Here is an 18,671-nt window from a genome sequence, read left to right on the forward strand (position 1 = left end):
GTTCATCTAGTGCAGGGCTGCCCAACCCTCTTCCTGGAGATCTACCATCCTGTGGGTTTTCAGTCCAACCCTCATTTAACACACCTGTTTCTAATAATTTGCTGCTCAACCAGACCTTAACTAGCTGAATCAGAACTGCTAAATTAGGGTTGGACTGAACCTACAAGGCAGTAGATCTCCAGGAAGAGGGTTGGGAAGCCCTGATCTAGATCTATCTGCTCCTGGTGTTTTAACCCAGATGCCAGGTTGATTAGGAACAAAAAAAATTGGGGGGGGGGGGGTCCATTTTAGAAGGCAATACCGTAATAATGTGGAAAACATCAAGGTGTTTCAGTACTTACCAAATGCACTGTACGTTAATTGTGTTTGTATGATAATGTACCTTAAGTAAAACTTGTTCAATTAAAGGTGATATCAAGACCACTATTAATCACTACCTGAAATTCAATTTTATTCAGGACTTTACTTCATTTCCTTATCTCTCTAACAAAGACTGATGTCATGGGATGAGAAATAAAAGTACAGTTCTGTAACTCCAAGACTATGTCACCAACAGCCATTAGATACGGGCACTCACGGAGTCTAGATTGACAGCGTTGATGGGAAAGGGTGCTGCACTGTTGCGATTACATCCTTGACTCAGAATAGGAATCTCATTTCAATGTCAATTGTTGCAGAGCATGTTATGTTCGGCAGGGTAGCCTAGTGGTTAGAGCGTTGAACTAGTAACCAGAAGGTTGCAAGTTCAAATCCCTGAGCTGACAAGGTACAAATCTGTCATTCTGCCCCTGAACAGGCGGTTAACCCACTGTTCCTAGGCCTTCATTGAAAATAAGAAATTGTTCTTAACTAACTTGCCTGGTTAAAAAAATGTAAATAAAATGTTTGCAGAACGGGTTGTATGGCATTTAATAGTCTAGATTGACATCCCTTACAAGAAGGTGTAACCACCACAAGTATTGGTTGTTCCTTGTGCAACTAAGACCACATTTTAAAGCGGGTCATGTTGGCTATGAGCCATCACAGGTGTTTTGTAGTGAGAGAGTTACTCCTGACTGCAACATGTATGCCTACCTGGATCATGTTCTTCAGGGCACAGTAGTATTAAAATCAATACAGTAAAAAAAAACTACTGGTTTTTCAAAAAAATTTCTTTACACAGCATGAATTTTAACACAGGGTAGGGTTACAATCAGTCTTCTGCATAAAGCTCGCCACGATTTCTTTCAGCTTCAGGTGATCCGACTCATCCTCCTGAAGGGCTTCCCTGTATAACTATTGAGTCGGTCATCCATCCATTTCTGTGAAAAAAAGGTCAAAAGTAATATTTAGGGGCCTCGAGGGTGGCGCAGTGGTTAAGGTCGCTGTACTGTGCCACCAGTGACTCTGGGTTGGCTCCCAGGCTCTGTCGTAACCGTCCACGACCGAGCTTCATTTGGGTTAGGGAGGGTTTGGTCGGTAGGGATATCCTTGTCTCATCGCGCACCAACAACTCCTGTGGTGGGCCGGGTGCAGTGCGCGCTAACCAAGGTTGCACGCTGTTTCCTCTGACACATTGGTGCAGCTGGCTTCCGGGTTGGATGCGTGCTGTGTTAAGAAGCAGTGTGGCTTGGTTGGGTTGTGTATTGGAGGATGCATGACTTTCAATCTTCGTCCCTCCCGAGCCCGTACAGGAGTTGTAGCGATGAGACAAGATAGTAGCTACTAACAATTGGATACCATGAAATTGGGGAGAAAAAGGGGTAAAATGAAATGTTAAAAAAACTAATATTCAGGATCAGTACTGAAACAAGACACTGTATGAAGGAATGAGGCCTTGAATTCATGTCAGGGATGAGGATGTTTGCATTTTGTGGCACAGAATTCATATTTGATGATATAGCATGCTACAGACAGATCCCCATACAGGATTGACTTCTACAGTGGACAGGTGTTCGAAAGCCGTGGTGAACACACTGGCTAGGTTCAACAGTCCGCTGTGCCTCTGGTTTCTTGCAGCACAGTCTGGTACCTGTTAAGAAAACGTAAAAATGACTGGGAAAACGTGCATTTCCATGTTAGTCTTTCCCTGTAAAATGACTATGCGCAACGGATTACATTTTGTTATTGCCGACTTCATGTGATAGTGTCCAAAAGAGTGCGCACTGTTGCGTGGCATCATCGTATCGTAAGGTCACCTTCTCCAGTAGCGTCCTGTGGTTCTCCACGTTCTCCATCTCAGCAGCCCACTTATGTTCCTCACGGTCCATCTCCTACACACCATGGAGAAGGGAAGGAGAGAAACCTACTCACCTTTCTGCAAAACATTTTGCTACACCATTAAACATGACAGCACGCCCATTATGACACATAGACAGCCCTAGGCCACACGTTTGTTTTCTACATTCGGTGGCAGTGGTGGGATCCAATGGCTGCAGGGCAGCAATGTCGTCAGAATAAAGGGCCGGGCACAAGGTCCTTATTCTACACACCCGTGGATGAAGACGATAGCCAAGCGTAAAAGTAAACATTTGTGATGATAGCATGCCTGCATGTTGTGTTCAAGCTGCTTGTCCATCTTATGAATGTGGGATCAGTTGTTTCGAAGTCTGTTGCATTTTCGGAAATATTTGAATCAACCTGAAAGAGAACGAGACCATATTAGAACCTCGAAGCAAAACATGCATGTTCCATCTTAAACCAAAAGAATGTACAGACTGGTCTCACACCTGTTCCACAGACTGTTCCGGAACAGTGTCTGTGTCAGCCGACTACACTCTCCTTCCAGGTCAGTGATCATTTTCTACAGTGGATTCTGTAAAACAAATAAAACAGCTCCTGATCCTACGCAGTGCCCAAAAGATATGTGAAAAAGTGAGCAAAAGAATCACACTTGAATCTGTGTTCTGTATTGGACCATAGTCGATGGCTTGTATTCTGTCGTGGTCCTGATCTCAAAGTCAGTTATGAGCTTCAGTTTGTAGGCCAGCTTGTTGTACGCGGTTAGCGTCGCTTCAGCCTAAACAAGATGAGAGAATATTTAAATACCTATTACGTATTTTGTATAAGCATTGGGCAACACCAGGGTTATTTTCATTAGGCACCAAATGGCAGAAAAACAGACTAAATGGGAAGAGAAAAAAGTTGTTGCAAAACTTTCAGTAGCATGTCCTAATGAATGCACCCAAGTTAAAGTAGCCGCTCTAAAATTCTCTTCACTTACCGTCTCTTTGACCTTGGCCAGAGCAATCTCTTTCCACATGTATTGCTGAGCCAGCTCCAGGCTCTTGGTCTGATGCAACTCCCTTTTCTCAGTTAACCCACTCAATGTATGCAGGGGTGAACTTCTGGGTGGAGAGGATGTGCTGGAGCCTCGATTGCTCCTGTTCCAGGGTGTCCTGAAACAGACGGCAACTGTTCAGCATTTAAAGAATAGCAATTGCCAATAGTCTTCCAACACCCAGTGACAGGACCAGGGCTCGTATTTAAAAAATATCTAAGGCAAAACTGATCCTATGTCAGCACTGCTGAGCCAGGATTTAACATGTTACAAGGAACAATATTTCACCAGGGGATTTCCCAGTGGTATAAAGTACTTAAGTGCAAATACTTTAAAGTAAAACTAAAGTAGTTATTTTTGGGAAACGATTTATATTTGACAACATACTTCACTAAATTCCCCCAAATATTCCATACCCCTCCCACACCCAAAAGTGTCAAATTCGTACACTCAAGAGAATATCCCTGGTGCAGTCCATGAGGAGGAAATGCACTGCAGTACTTAATGCAGCTGGTGGCCACACCAGATACTGACTGTTACCTTTGTTCAGGGACACATTATTACATTTCTGTTAATCACATGTCTGTGGAACTTGTTCAGTTTATGAGTTTAGGACAGGTTAAGCATGAGAGGCTATCTGATCGGAAAAAGTTAAAAGGGCAAGACTGTACAGCTTCCCTGTGAGAAACCAACCGAATCTGTCTAACATGAGCTCAAAGCACTTGGCCCCCAAGGACCATACAATTACAACCGATAAACTGGTTCTCCAATGTAAAAAGCAATTCTCACATCCATTGCTCCATCTCTTAAATCAGATGTGATTATTTTTAATGCTATTTCATCACTACGCATACATGACAACAAAGTGTTCTATGCGCACCGAGGCGTGCTCTCCTATTACCCACAAATCAATTAACGTATGTCAGAGTTCCATGTGTCCTAACAGAAAATATGACCAAAGGAAACCACACATTGAATTACATAAACAGAAATTCTACCTCGTGAGTCTTGCAAACATTGACGTGCACTACAAACACTGTGTCCACTCCGAGCAGGGTAAGTAAACGCTAGCAATTATTTCAGTATTAAATGTCATATAGATTTAACACATAGAGCCTGTGAAATGTGAAAGCGAAAGCAAACTTTTCAACGAGAATAAAAAGCCCTCCACTGGCAGGAGTTGAGAGTCTTCCCACAACAGGCTAATAATTCATTTGAACAAATACCAAATGTAGCTTCATAGGTAAATCAAACACTTAAAGTAATTGTTACACACCAAAAGACCAGTACTCCTATGCTGGTAATTGTTGCCCCACAGCTAATCTGTTACAATTGTCTCTGGTTGAGTGTAGAGTAATCCACGTGTGGCAAACTACAAAACCTGGCCAGATAATGTCAAGTCAGTCTCAAGTCAAATACGGAAAGTTGTTTAAACTGACCAGAGAAAATAAAGGGCAGTCAGTCGCACGGCATTCAAATGTAAATATATGTTCAACCTCATTGGTTTACTCAGTCATTACTACTGGTAGGGGATTGACATTTGACACTATTTGCAGGTGGAATTGTGACATGTAGTACTTGTAGAAAGAGTCAGTCATCTCCTACTGGGCTGTACTTCACAGTATCAATGAGCCAGGTCAGAGTCCCTAAAACATGTGGCCAGGTATGTGGAGCTCCCACAGCGAACATGGGACTTTTAGAGAGTGCAAATGGATACCTGCCTGCAGAGAGTTAGTTGTCAGTAGACATGAACCTGCTATGAGGCGAACATGTAGAAATTGTCAGTTGATGTTTGAATCACATGATTTCCAAAATTATTGATTTACCCCAAATCTTTGAGAATCCTGGGGACCTCCTCCACTTCGGAGGTTGGCATCTGGAAGGTGGGCTCAATGAGGCAGTAGAGGAACTCAAAGATCCTCAGGAACGCCTTGGTGGAGGGACGCTTGAGAGACTTTACTGACACTATACCAGGAAACCACTAATCAGGAACTATAGGAGAACTAGGGGGAAACCACTGTCAGCAAGACAAAGGAGCTGATCGTGGACTATAGGAAATATCGACGGGACTGAGGTGGTGCAGGTCGAGAGTTTCAAGTTCCTTGGTGTCCACATCACTAACAAAATATCATGGTCCAAATGCACACAAAGACAGTTGTGAAGAGGGCACGACAACAACCTCCCCCCTCCCACCCCCCACTCCCCCAGGACACTGAAAAGACTTGGCATGGGTCCCCATAAACACTTGTTTATGTTTTGTATTATTTTCCAATTCGGTGTCCTTCTGCTCCCTTTTGCAACGAGGGAGTGTACCTAACCAGATTCGTGCAACCGACACCACGCAGTGGAGAGCTTCTCCGTGCCGAGGTCAACAAGGATCTGGAGGTCAGGGCCAAGGCTCAGGCTACATACTCAACGTGAGGGATAACTTACTGTATAAGGTCCCCAAACGGTCTAAAAGCCAAGATATCTCCGATTTGATTTGGAGATGTGCGGTTGTCTGTTTTGCCCCCTTGCTAGGATTAATGAGGTCATCATCAGTGAACCTTAGAACATCACCAACCACAGGACCGGACCACCCAATGGGAGTTTGTAATTCAGTGGAGTGCCACTCAAGATCTGGAGGAACATTTCCCCATTTGCTTCATTGCTGAGGAGGCGGACAGGTGAGTGTCATGGCATCATGTTTCATGGTCCTGCAGCATCACCAGAACAGCTCTGGTACTTTGATACTTTCTGCTACTTCCTGCTACATTCCTCTGGAGAATCATCTCTGTTATGAAATTGTCATTTCCCAACGCAGCTGGAGAGAAGTTCTTATTTGATGTGGGTGTTTAATAATACAAATATTACATATTCTGTGTTTTTTTTTTACCCTGATCCTCTCTGTCATGTCAGGCATTTATCAATCAGAGATGAGCTGCGTCCTGGTGGACGCAGTAATGGGTTGTAGATTATTTTATGATCAAGGATGATCTATGTTGGAGTGTAAATAGGCATCTTAACAGATAAACCTGTGGACATGAGTACATACTAGTACTACTTATTCCAATATTTATCAAAATCATATTCATCATGATACTGATTGACTTTTCAGATAGTGCCCATCATTAAGAAGAAAAGTTCAAATGGCCCAAACCTAAATCATGGTTTTACAATCCCGTTGTTTTGAATAAGACGGATACATTTTACAATAACAAGATACAGTATCTCCTGTGTCAGTCACAGCCGAAGGTGGTTTGCCACGAGACGAAGATGACAGTGGAAGTGGAGAAGTTCTCTATCACTGGAATTCATGAGGACCATCTCCGCCTCGACGACCCTAGAAACTCTGCCCGCAACCCGGCAACGCATCTCTAACAGCACCCACGTCATCGGAGTCACCCCCCCCCCCCCCTAAATGCCTGTGGCACTCAGACAGAGGTGAGTTTTAACTGAACTGGAAGTAGCAAATAGACGATTAGCAGCATGAATGAATTTCTGCTTTGCAGAGAGGGTTATTGAATGAACAATTATCTTATGGTTGCAGTCCACAAAATGAAATTGCATTGAGTCACATTCATTAGATCCTTTGATTTTCCGTCCGTAGGGCGGGCAGCGTCTAGTGTAAAATATTATATGGGGATGATGGCTATATGGATATCTCTTTGGGTGAGACTTATTCACTCCTGGGTCTGTGTTATCAATATTGAACCTGGTCGAATGAAATATTCGCCCCAAAGGACAAATTGTAGATTGTCATTGAAACAGAAAGCCCATAAGGTTACCTTTCAGAATAGCTAAAAAGCTAATGAGCATGTCTCAGCTTAGAATGACAGGGGCCAATTCTAAGACTAACACTGTGCAGGACTGATTTTGAATGGGTTCCCTTAGAGAAAGGGTCAATATGTAGGGTTTTGGTGAGGAGTGGGCCAGTGGTTCCTGCTGTCCTGTGTTACACCGACACACAACCCTCACACATTCACAAACACTACATACAGCACACGCATTAAACACACACACGCACACTGACACAACACAAACACACATGCATATGCACACTCACACACACTTTTACACTCATCATTTACTGCTGCTCCTCTGTTCTTTATTTTACTCTTATTGTAATCTTTCCGAATACCTAGTCACTTTACCCTGCCTTCATGTACATATTTACCTCAAGTACCTCGTACCTCTGCATATTGCTCTTGTACTGTCACTCCCTGTATATAGCTCCATTCTTGTGTCATTTCTTTTATTCATTTTGTGTTAGTTACTATTTTATATGTTATTTTTACTTTTAAACTCTGCATCGTTGGAAAAGGTTTGTGCGCAAGCACTTCACTGAAAAGTCTACACCGGTTGAACTCGGCGTACGCGATAAATCCAGTTTGATTTAACTACGAGGCCCTAATTTCCAAGAACGAAATCCACACCTTCGACAACCCCAACGACATCATCACCAGGCGGAGATCCATTTCTACAGCCAGTACGCCGAAACATGGTGATGTGACCCTGGGCTTCAACACACACAGGGATGTGTCACAGTCATGGAGAAAGGCTTCGGCATGTTGACTCACCAGTTTGAGTTCTACCAAACAAGCCAGTGTGTTTCCCCTGACTACCCGCCAGACTGGGCAGTGAAGTAAATCATATACAGTGGGGCAAAAAAGTATTTAGTCAGCCACCAATTGTGCAAGTTCTCCCACTTAAAAAGATGAGAGAGGCCTGTAATTTTCATCATAGGTAAATGGGGACAGACTGCTGGATGATTCTGGGTGATACTCCCTCAGTTCAGTGACCTTTTAGCTCTCTGGCTGTAGGTGTACATCAGCTGTTCAGTAATCCTGTGTGAGGCTGGGAACCTCAACACCCGGTGTGCCCAGGGCTGCGTCAACTCAACCTCCCCCAGTCTGCTGGTCACCACCACCGCAAGAGAGAAGCCCTCATGCAAACTGCCAGGGTCCCAGGGTCCTTTGTGCCTGAGACTTTCCCGAAAGCTTAGGTAACTATAGCTGAGGGTAACTATAGCTCAGGACAAGCTAGAAGTCAAATGTTGTACTTTGAATGGTTTAAGTTACAACAGTTCTTATCTGCAAGTCTAGTCCTAACAGGCATTAGCATCTCAGCCTACATCTCAGTCTGGATGGAAAGGTGTTTTTGTGTTTGGCAAAGAGTTTTGGTGAAAAGGGTGTTGACTTTGTTTTCTTGTCCATCCAGTGACCAACATGAGCAGGGTGTTCATGGCTGGGTGTCTCCTAACAGCCGTTGCCAAAGCAACTAGGGGTCAAATACCAGTTAGATGACAGCCATCCTCTCACATGTAGCCTGCAATATTTATAGAAGAATGAGAGGAAACATGCTGTCTATCATTTGGCACAGCGGTCTCTAACTTTTACAAGGATTATGTCAACCTCTTGGGATCAATGAAGTATTCATCCATGAACATACTTAGTGGACACTCCCAATAACATGTTTTAAGGGTTAAGTGTTCGTTTCTTATCATCATCTACAGGTGCAGGATCTTCATTTGATCACACTGAAATATAAAAACGTATATGTGTACCTGAGGTTGTAAAAGGCTTCTGAAGTTTGTCATTTCCACTTAGAAATCTCAGACTTGGTTTTCCCTTACAAAAAAAGGAACAGATCTTTGTATATTTAAAGATGGAATCCGCAGTAGGGGGAAACAGCGACACTGTCCACCCCCACGGGCGTGGTTCTGTTTTTTTGTTCTGTAGACAAACTACAGGTGCATCGTGCATCATGGTTTAAAAATAAATAAATGCATTTCATATGCTGATGCTCTATCGCGCTTGCAATGATCACAAACGGACGTGGCAGGTTCACCATTCAGGATTCCAGATAAACTAGCTTATCCCCCCATATTGACTAATTAATGTGATTAGCAAAGCTCCTGAATGTGCACTGTCCTCTGCTATAGAGGTGTGCTCTTTCATTCTGTCAAACTCAGGTGTGAAAGAGGAGCTTTTGGCGTCAGAGGACAAGTGCTTTCTGGTCTTTTAAATCCAAATTGTGTGTGTGTGTGTGTGTGTGTGTGTATTTTGTGACATTATTCATGACATGATTAATGAATGTGGACATTTAACACAGCCAATTTAATATTTGCCTAATTCATTGATTAATGTATTCGTGGCCCGTCTGTCAGTTGAAATTCCTTTTAAGCCTACTTCAAACAAATGGACGCTACCAATTCTATGTTATATTTTTTTTTTTTACAGACATTGCTCAGGCATAGTCTGTGCCTCTAACTTGTGTTTCATCCAAGTCTGTTTCATCACTCAGCTCTAAGTATCTAGCGCCCTCTGCTGCCCCCTTCATAGTACTGCTCCAAAATCCATCAATGTCATTTTCATAGAGGGTCAAATCCTAATCTTGCACAACAAACATATGAGTTCTTGAAGAAGATGTCAGGTTAGGGTTGTTTTCACCTGAGATAGTGCATCATCAGTTTGGTTCCTTTAGTTAAGTCCATTTTATTGATTGATTCATTATATTAGCATTTTTTTGAAAATATACTAATTTCAGTCCTGTAAAATATGAATAAAACAGACTAAAACTGCCATTGTTCTATTGACCAACTACTAAATTACTGTAATAATGTTAAACAATACACGTTATTACCATCTTCTCAATAGGAAAAACATCCTTACAACACACTCACAGTCATCTTAACCTTATTGTAAAATTAAAGCATGAATGTTACCCGTTACCATGTAATGACTTGGTAATAACAATGGTTAGTGCAGAGTTTGTTCACTTATGTTCAATAATTACATAATACTAGTTTCGAATACATACCGACTCATTCTTACAGAAACAGGGTCACAGATTGTCAATAAAAGAGAGACGAGGGAGAATCAGAAGTATGATCAAAGATCTTTGTACAACAAGAAGTGCAAGAAACAACAGCGGCATGAGAATACCAGAGGGCCCTCAGAGACCTCTCTGTGTGTGTGTGTGTCTGTGTGGATAAGAGTGTTGGCTAAATGACTCAAATATAAAGGTAAAAATGTGTGTGTGTGTGTGTGTGTGTGTGTGTGTGTGTGTGTGTGTGTGTGTGTGTGTGCGCGTGTCCCTCTGCAAAGGAATGAAGGCGAGTGCAACTAAGTATGAGGGAGGAAAAAAAGCAGAGTGTACATGCATGTTTCGTAAAAATGAAGGAAATGAATGCTGTATACGAGGATAACCACAGTTGGGTCTATGGTGATCAAGTTCATCATTTCCCTTCTCTCTCCATCTCTTCACTCTCCTCTCCCTCCAGTTGTCCAGAATGTTGTCTTCGCCTCCGGTGTGTTGTTGTTGTTATGACGACGTCACACCATTGTCGTTGGCGGGCTCTGGACTCTCAGGACCTAGACAGAGAGAGATCTAAAAGTCAAGAGTCCTTGTTCGGCCTCGTCTTATCTACCACTAAGTATTAGAAAGGTGACTCTCCCTCATCTCCCCAAACAATGCCTAGGCCACAGTCAACAGGATTTTAATGGCCCAGCACGGCCCAGTCTTTTTTTCTGATCATGTGACACATTGGGTAGACAGTCAATGCCATGTCAATTCCCTCTTTCACCACTGAGTCATGAAAAGGAGGCTTTACAGTATAGTAGCTTATGAACATTCCCATGCTTGCACATACTCATACAGTATGACACAGAGAGGGGTCCAGAGAGCAGATACATACAGACAGTCCTGGGGAAGTCCAGAGATCTGTTTCTGTTCTCTGGGAGTCTGGGTCTTTTCACAGGGGGTTTGCGATCTGAGGACCCCGTCTCCAGATCGTTGGGGCTATTCCGTTCCATGCCTGAAGGGAAATGATATGAGACATACACACAGGGCCACACAGACGGTGACTGGTGACAGGGGGTAGTTGCAGTAATGTAAGAGTCATGATAAGCAGCGATCTAGTCCCTGGCAGAGGGATGGTCAGCGTACCTAACAGCGACACAATGAGTCAGCATTCAATGACTGCAATAGCAAGCAAATAAATGCATCAAATCACAAATTGGAATTCAAACATCCGAATTCAAAAGATAGTGTAAAACAAGCGTATGCATGCAGGGATCTGTAGAGACAAACATGTATGTACAGACAGACGTACAGCACACATTCACACATGCATTGAACCCACACACGCTCACCCTCACACATACCCATGTCACATGAGTCTGCCTTCCTGTTGCGATGCGGCTTCAGTGGATAACCATTTCTTCCTCCCGCCTCATCTGATTAAATAGTCAAAATGTCAACCTGCTGCCATCATCATCATCATCATCATCAACAACAATAATACAATATTCATAGCCATTGATCATTTTTGGGACTGCATGCACATTTTTATTTACATTTCTGTCATTTAGCAGACGTTCTTTTCCAGAGCGTTATCAATTATCACTACAATCATTTCTTAATAAAACCACCTTCAGTGAAATTCAATCATAGTGGTACCTTGACAACCAGCATGATCAGGAGAGTCAAACACAGGCTTGGTAGAAGCAGGAGGCACAGGAGGAAGGCTTTTCTTCTCATTAGTCCCTTCGTCTTGACTGACAGGAGCTTGAGACAAATCAAAAGAGGGCTTGGCAGAGGCAGGTGGAACAGGAGGTGTGGTTTTCTTCTCATTGGTGGTTTCCTCAGGCGGAGTGACAGGAGGCAGTGTCTTTGGAGAGGTCTTATCTCTACCAGGCTGTGGAGATAGATTGTATGTATTGTTAAGTCATTGAGACAGACACAAACAACAAACAGCGACACAAGAAACAAGGAGACACAGAGACAGATGAAACAGACACACCTTTTCAGGAATGGGGGGCCGCTGCCCCTCTGCCCCTCTTTCTTTCTGCACACCCTCACGTCTCTTTTCATTATTCTCCTCTTCTACCCTGTCTCCCTCTGTCCATCCTATACCATCAGTTGATTTCTCTACAAAGACAAAAAAGTGTGAAACAAAAGTGATATTGTAATTCTGTAACGACTCTACATCCACGTTCTAACACATGCAGTAGCCGGAGCCAAACGCGGCCGACCGGCTCAAATCGGTCTTATGTAGCAAAATGTGAAATTGTGTTTTTTACATTGGATAAAAGTAGAGTCTCAGAGCTATTTAATACACCTCTAGTTAATACACCTCTAGTTAATACACCTCTAGTTAATCTAGTTAATACACCTCTAGTTAATACACCTCTAGTTATTTAGGTTGCAGTACCGGAGCTTCCCTGCAGGTGTCTCTGTTTAATGCTGGCCAGGCTGGGCTTGCTGCTTTGAGAAGGGGGTTCTGGTTTCTGTCCACAGGGGGCACCCTCCTTCCTGTCCTCCAAGGACTCCGTCCCCTCTGTCTCCTTTGTCCGTCTCTCCACCTCCGTCTGTGTGTCTGTCTGAGTGCTGGGCATCGGCAGGTCCTGACAGACTGGCTCTGTCTGTCTGTCAGTCTGTCTGTCAGTCTGTATGTCAGCCTGTTTGTCTGTCAGAGAAGCGGAGGACATTGCATGTCCATTGGCACGGGACTCTGTCTGGGTGTCTGATGCAATCGGCGTGTCCTTCTGTCTGTCTGTGTCTCTGCCCACTGGTCTGATCTCAAAGCTACTGTCTGAGTCCTCGTCTTCTGCTCCGATACAATTGTATACCATCCCGACCAGATCTGAAGGCTGGAAGGTGGGAGAGAGACAGAGTGAAGTTGTAGATTGTATGGTTTACATTGTGTCATATATGCAATTTTTACTATTTCATTTTAATTTTACATGGTGGGTCACCATTGACACCAGGGTCTCATTTACAAAGGAGCCCTGCGAACATGAACGTACACAATTTGATACAAAGATTGTAAGATAATAATATAAATACAAGATGAATCAAAACAAACACAACTCTCACATATCACCTCGCTTAAACTCAATCTAAACTGTCCAATGGAGACCAGCAAGTCTAATTTCAAGGTTTGAAGGCAATTCAATGGCCCGGGGGTATAAAAACTAAAAGCATCCTCGTGGACATTCTACACGAAGTCAATCTTAAATGAATCACTGTTCATTAACAGTTAACAGGAGAGGTTTCAACAAACTGGATGCAATAGTACACATCTGTCAGGATCTCTCCCGAGGCAGTCCCATTAGTTCTCTTAAATACTGCTGGCAAGTTATATTTACAAGATTTAGCTTATTCATCATATATAATTAATTCATCATTAACGTTTGCTTCATTCATGACCAATACCGGTTCATAATATGTGACAGACCAATACCTCAGGAGGCTTCTTCTCTCCAAGCCGAGGCCTTAAAACTGAGATATCCTTTTGTTCTCAAAACAAGGTTCTGGGCGTACTGCCAAATTGCAGATACCGATAGTGAGGATTCGTTCAATCAGTCACTTACATGAACACGGCAATTGGTTATTAGAAAAGCACAAACCTAAAATGTTCCATCACAGCATTTTCCCTAGGTCAGTGGAGACCCGTGGGACCCGCGGGACCTCCAGAACCAGCCAGTCCAGAGAGTGGGTCTGAAAATGGCTGGATCTCCAATTAATACGTGAGCTGAGGTAGTAGGGGAGTCTCTGAAGAACCGCTATTACATTCTATGTAATAGATTACATAGAATGTAAAAGCATGCATGCTGTGCTGTGATGCATTTTGTAATGAGTGGGATAGACTAGTCAGGTAAAACTCCTGGCCATATTCATGAACTAGGGACTGACCTACCTAGGTACGTTCCTACCTGTCTCTGTGTGAGGCAGTGGGGGCTAGGCCTGCCCCCCCTCATCCCAGGCAGTGGTGTGCCCTGGATGGGCCTAGGGGACGGCATCATCCTCCCATTGGCTCCCACCTCAATGATGGCCTCCCCCTTCCCACGATCCTTAGGATGCTGAATCATAGAGTACACGTTCTCTGAGCCACTACTGAGAGAGAGAGAGAGAGAGAGAGAGAGAGAGAGACCGAGAACGAGAACGAGACAGAGATGTATTATAAACGGATAAACGGACAATAAACAATTATTTTATAGTTGTTGTTTAACAATTTATAACAAGGACCTGTAATCATATGCTCGCCAAAAAAATCAACTAAATGTGTGCATGACTTTTCAGGACTCCCTCCGTACTCTGTTTCCTGATTGGAGATGGTGGAGCTGCGGTTCTTGCGGAACCCAGAGAAGATCGACAGCACACTGCGTCTCTTCTTCCTCCTCAGGGACTGAGCTTGATGGAGTAGTGACAGCTGACTGGTGGGGAGAGATAAAGATATGGGTAGCTGGGTCACTGAGAGTGCGTGTGTGTGTGTGTGTGTGTGTGTGAGTGAGTGAATTGTGCGTAGCCTACCTGCCAGGCAGGACTCTCTTGGTATAGAAATCTGGCAGTCCATCCTCCAGCATGTTGACTCCTCCGTTCTCTGAACAGTGCTGAGAGGACGGAGATAACAGGTTTACACCACAGCCACCAACACAAATTCTGCTGTCACACTGAAACTACTGCCGTGCTATCCTGTGCAATTATCATGTATCATGTACATACACCCTACTCCCTATATAGTGCACTGCTTTTGACCAGGGCCCATGGGGCTCTGGTCGAAAAGAAGCGCACCATACAGGGAAAAGTGTGCCATTTGGGACGCAGCTGAGGAATCTGATATGCCGCCAACAGAGAGATGCCTTGGGGCATTGCGGATTGGAGAACGTGATAAACGAGTGAGTCATGAGATAATGCGACAGATTCACAGTCATAAAGAAACCTATTTTTGGGATGCCTTTGGCATGAAAAACCAGGATGACTCAAATTCTAGAATACAAATACATTGCATTAGAACTGAGAGGTGAATAGATTTGTTTGGCTCAGAGGCCTGGTCAATCCCTACCCGCTAGGTACTTAAGTTTAACTAAAATGATTGGGTAAGTATTGTCTGTATCACATTTCACACAGCCTAGTGGGTAAGTTTGAACTTTCAACTTGACCAGCTTTCAGATCTGTATGAAGTGCTTAGGGGGCTATTTAGGATTGGGTCTGGCTCTTCTTTACAGGTCAGAGTTGACTCACTGTTTCCACGGGGACTTGTCCTCGACAGTGTCTTCGCGGGGGCCGTGGCCTGACCTGTGTCACGTGGCGCAGTGGTGCACCCTGGGTAGGCAGGGTGTACAGATCCTCCCATGATGCTGAGCGGGATAGGGGGCCAGAGTGAGTCGGGGAGGAGGTGGGATCATCACCAAGACCTAAAAGGGAGGGAGAGAAGATTCAAAGTTGGGTCAAATCCATGTTAATCCACATCAAAATGCCCTGCAGGAAAACGTTGTTATTAAGGTAAGCTCACTCAATCTGGTTGACACCGGACGAATCCTTCTGGTTCTGGAGCTACGTTTCTTGATGGCGATGGTGTCCTAGTAAGACACGAGAGAGAGGAAAGGTGATAAGAGCAATGGAAAAATGCACTCGTACACGCACACATATACACCCGCCCACACACTTACGATGTTCATGCCCAGGCCTTCCTCGTCGGGGAAGTCCAGTGAGTCTGTGATTCTGGATTGTCTGATGGTGCGCCTGCCTGTCCCTGCGTCATCCAAACGCTTCGCCTGGGACACCTGACACAGCTAAGACAACCGAGAGGCATTTACAATGCTATATACTGGTCCGAAACAATGAGAACTGGTCTGGTCTGAGACTATGCTCTCTGGTGTGAGATGGTGGGGAGATGAAACTGAGATTGAACAAGTCACTGTTCTAGAGGTACACAGAGGTACACAGAGTTACACAGAGGTACACAGAGGTCACAGAGGTACACAGAGGTACACAGTGCATAGAGGTAAAGACACATTGAGCACAGAGAGAGTAGTGTGTGTGTTAGTACCAAGGTTTTGTGAGTGGTGTAGAGCTCCTGAAGGATCTGATCCACTATGGAGTTGGTCAGATAGGAGACCACCGACAGCTTTACGTCCCTGAGGGAGAAAGATAAAAACAGAGAACGAGATCAAGGGAGGGAGAGAGAAAGAGATCAGGTAAGGGGGAGAGAGAGAGGGGGGGGGGGTGAATACTTCCTTCAAGTTCTCTATTCACACCCTACTCTTTAGTCTAGATCCTTCTCATCCCCTCCCTCTTTTTTCCTCCCCCTCTTACTCCAGGGCTCTGTTGATGTCCTGTGCCGCTCTCTCCATCAGGGCGGTGCGGATGGTGGAGCGAGGGATGGAGACACGTTCTGAGACGGAGGAGAGCGGAGGGTTGAGTCGCTCAGCTGAGGAGGAGGACATGGGACACAGCTCCCGACACAGAGACACCATGGAGTCCACTATCACCTGGGAATGATCAGTCAACAAAGTCATCAATGTGTCACTCCCTCATCCAATAAGTCCTGTCTACGATAAGAATCACAGTACCCATGTTTCCTAATCAGCAACCGTGGCCAGGTCTCCTGCCAAAGAATGTGTATATATATCCATCTATCTATCTTTCAATTCATCCATCATAGTCTAAATCCAACCACGCAGGGGGAGATGGAGTGTTGAGTGGTCTACCTGTAGTTCCTTATCAGCAGCCTTGGCCAGCTCTCCTGCTAGAGAGTCCAGTTTCTGTCTGACAGGCCCGTCCACTGAGAGAACATGGGCCAGCTCACACAGAGATGGATAGAGCTGAGAGGGAGAGAGAGGAGCTTAGAATATATTCAACCACACATACATATGCATATTCAATACACACACGCACACACACACACGCACAAGCACGCACACATACGTACACACACACACACACACACACACACACACACACACACACACACACACACACACACACACACACACACACACACACACACACACACACACACACACACACACACACACACACACACACACACACACACACACACACACAGTATAGCTGAGAGAGACAGAGAGAGTGGTTTAGAATATATAAACACGCATGCATACGCACACGCCAACTTACCGCACGGGAGTTTCTGGCCTCCTTCAGGACCTGTCTGGCAGCCTGCAACTCCTCTCCTTCTTCTGAGCCTCGGAGAGCACACACCTGCTGCTGCACACGCACACACAGCCGCTCCATCACCTGACACACGCAGACACACACATGCACGCGCACGCACACACACACACACAAACACAGACACAGACACACACGCAGACACACACAGACACAGACTCACACACACACACACACACACACACACACACACACACACACGTCAGTCCGTGGGGTTTTGACTCAAAGGCTGTCTTTCTCGCCAAAATTACACCGTTTACATAAGCTCACAGTATTTGTACCTGTTCAGCAGTGCTGGTGACCAGGCCTTGGTGCAGACGAAGAGCCTGTTTCTGAGAGAACCTCTGGGTCTGGTTGTTCCTCAACAGAGCACGCTGGATCTGAGAAACAAAGAGAGAGGGATGGGAAAGGAGGGATGTCGGCGGTGAAAGAAGACGAGCAACAGAGAGAAGAGGTGGTTTGACGAAGTGAACAGGGCAGAAATAAGAGAGACGGACACGAGACACGAGCTGCCGACGACAACAGTCGTGATGTCACGGTGTGACGTCACACCCCAGGGGACCCACCTTGGTCAGCGCTTGGTCAATCTTCTCAGGGGCACTCCGGTAAGCCTGTGTGACATCATTGAGGGGGATGGACATGTAATGCAGGGTGAAGTTACTGTCAAGAGAATGAGTCAGCGAAAATGAAGAAGAGAAAACACAGAAATCATTACAAATCCTTTTCTATGAATAATGATGAGTCATTGAATCCTTGTCACTAGAACTTAAAACAGGCAGCCCCGCCTCACAAACAGGTCAGTGTGCTGATGAAACGCTGTGCAACGACTGCAAGGCAAGCTCAGAGATATGCGTCTCTTGTCTTCTGACTTTCAGTCATGTCCCTCGTGTTCAGGTTTGTTTGAGTGAGTGGGTGAGAGCGTGTGTGTGTGTGTGTGTGTTGGGGTGCGTGTGTCTCACTGTTCCAGGGCCCGAGCCACATCTTGGAATCCTGTAGCCGTGGTGTTATTGCGATCCCACGTCACACTCCTTAGAAGGATCAAATGGGAGGAAGAAAGAAGGAGAAAGAGAGGGATAGATAAAAGGAGAGATCATTTGAATAATAATTGACTTGAAAACTGAAGCTCACATACATGGCACCAGTCAAATTACAAATTCAGAATTGCACAGCGTGAATAACCAAAGAAGTGCTTGTTCACTACAGAGTGTATTGAGAGCCGTAACACAACCCCTCATCATTACATTATCACTGCATTAACTACGGCATAGCAACTGCACAATGAACTTTCCCACATCCCCCTCAGTCTCTCTTTTCCCCCTCCCTCCCTCCCTCCCTCCCTCCCTCCCTCCCTCCCTCCCTCCCTCCCTCCCTCCCTCCCTCCCTCCCTCCCTCCCTCCCTCCCTCACCTCCCCCTTTCTCGCTCTCTACCAGCCCCCCTTTCTCCCTCCTC

General features: G+C 44.9%; 1 protein-coding gene and 1 pseudogene across 5 annotated transcripts in view; both read right to left on the bottom strand.

The window, feature by feature from the left end:
- Positions 1 to 1,315: 1,315 nt before the first annotated feature.
- Positions 1,316 to 6,152, bottom strand: LOC109871501 (kinetochore protein NDC80 homolog; annotated as a pseudogene).
- Positions 6,153 to 9,711: 3,559 nt separating this feature from the next.
- The window catches only part of LOC109871930 (capping protein, Arp2/3 and myosin-I linker protein 3), a 47,861-nt gene continuing 38,901 nt past the window's right edge, over positions 9,712 to 18,671 (bottom strand). Inside the window, exons 22-40 of one of the 5 annotated variants that reach the window (XM_031806585.1) lie at positions 18,181 to 18,249; positions 17,788 to 17,881; positions 17,503 to 17,601; positions 17,168 to 17,287; positions 16,738 to 16,851; positions 16,343 to 16,518; positions 16,077 to 16,164; positions 15,697 to 15,819; positions 15,540 to 15,606; positions 15,269 to 15,441; positions 14,558 to 14,637; positions 14,341 to 14,460; positions 13,960 to 14,137; positions 12,456 to 12,894; positions 12,045 to 12,172; positions 11,702 to 11,939; positions 11,395 to 11,478; positions 10,938 to 11,057; positions 9,712 to 10,614 (exon numbers count right to left, since the gene is read on the bottom strand). In XM_031806585.1, coding sequence (XP_031662445.1) covers positions 10,565 to 10,614; positions 10,938 to 11,057; positions 11,395 to 11,478; positions 11,702 to 11,939; positions 12,045 to 12,172; positions 12,456 to 12,894; positions 13,960 to 14,137; positions 14,341 to 14,460; positions 14,558 to 14,637; positions 15,269 to 15,441; positions 15,540 to 15,606; positions 15,697 to 15,819; positions 16,077 to 16,164; positions 16,343 to 16,518; positions 16,738 to 16,851; positions 17,168 to 17,287; positions 17,503 to 17,601; positions 17,788 to 17,881; positions 18,181 to 18,249 — 2,560 coding nt within the window. In that variant the 3' untranslated portion in view covers positions 9,712 to 10,564. Of the gene's footprint in view, positions 10,615 to 10,937; positions 11,058 to 11,394; positions 11,479 to 11,701; positions 11,940 to 12,044; positions 12,173 to 12,455; positions 12,895 to 13,959; positions 14,141 to 14,340; positions 14,461 to 14,557; positions 14,638 to 15,268; positions 15,442 to 15,539; positions 15,607 to 15,696; positions 15,820 to 16,076; positions 16,165 to 16,342; positions 16,519 to 16,737; positions 16,852 to 17,167; positions 17,288 to 17,502; positions 17,602 to 17,787; positions 17,882 to 18,180; positions 18,250 to 18,671 lie in introns of all 5 variants that reach the window. The other 4 variants (XM_031806584.1, XM_031806586.1, XM_031806587.1 and 1 more) reach the window with 4 other exon arrangements.

This window comes from Oncorhynchus kisutch, linkage group LG27 (genome assembly GCF_002021735.2).
Source record: "Oncorhynchus kisutch isolate 150728-3 linkage group LG27, Okis_V2, whole genome shotgun sequence".
Classification (NCBI taxonomy): domain Eukaryota; kingdom Metazoa; phylum Chordata; class Actinopteri; order Salmoniformes; family Salmonidae; genus Oncorhynchus; species Oncorhynchus kisutch.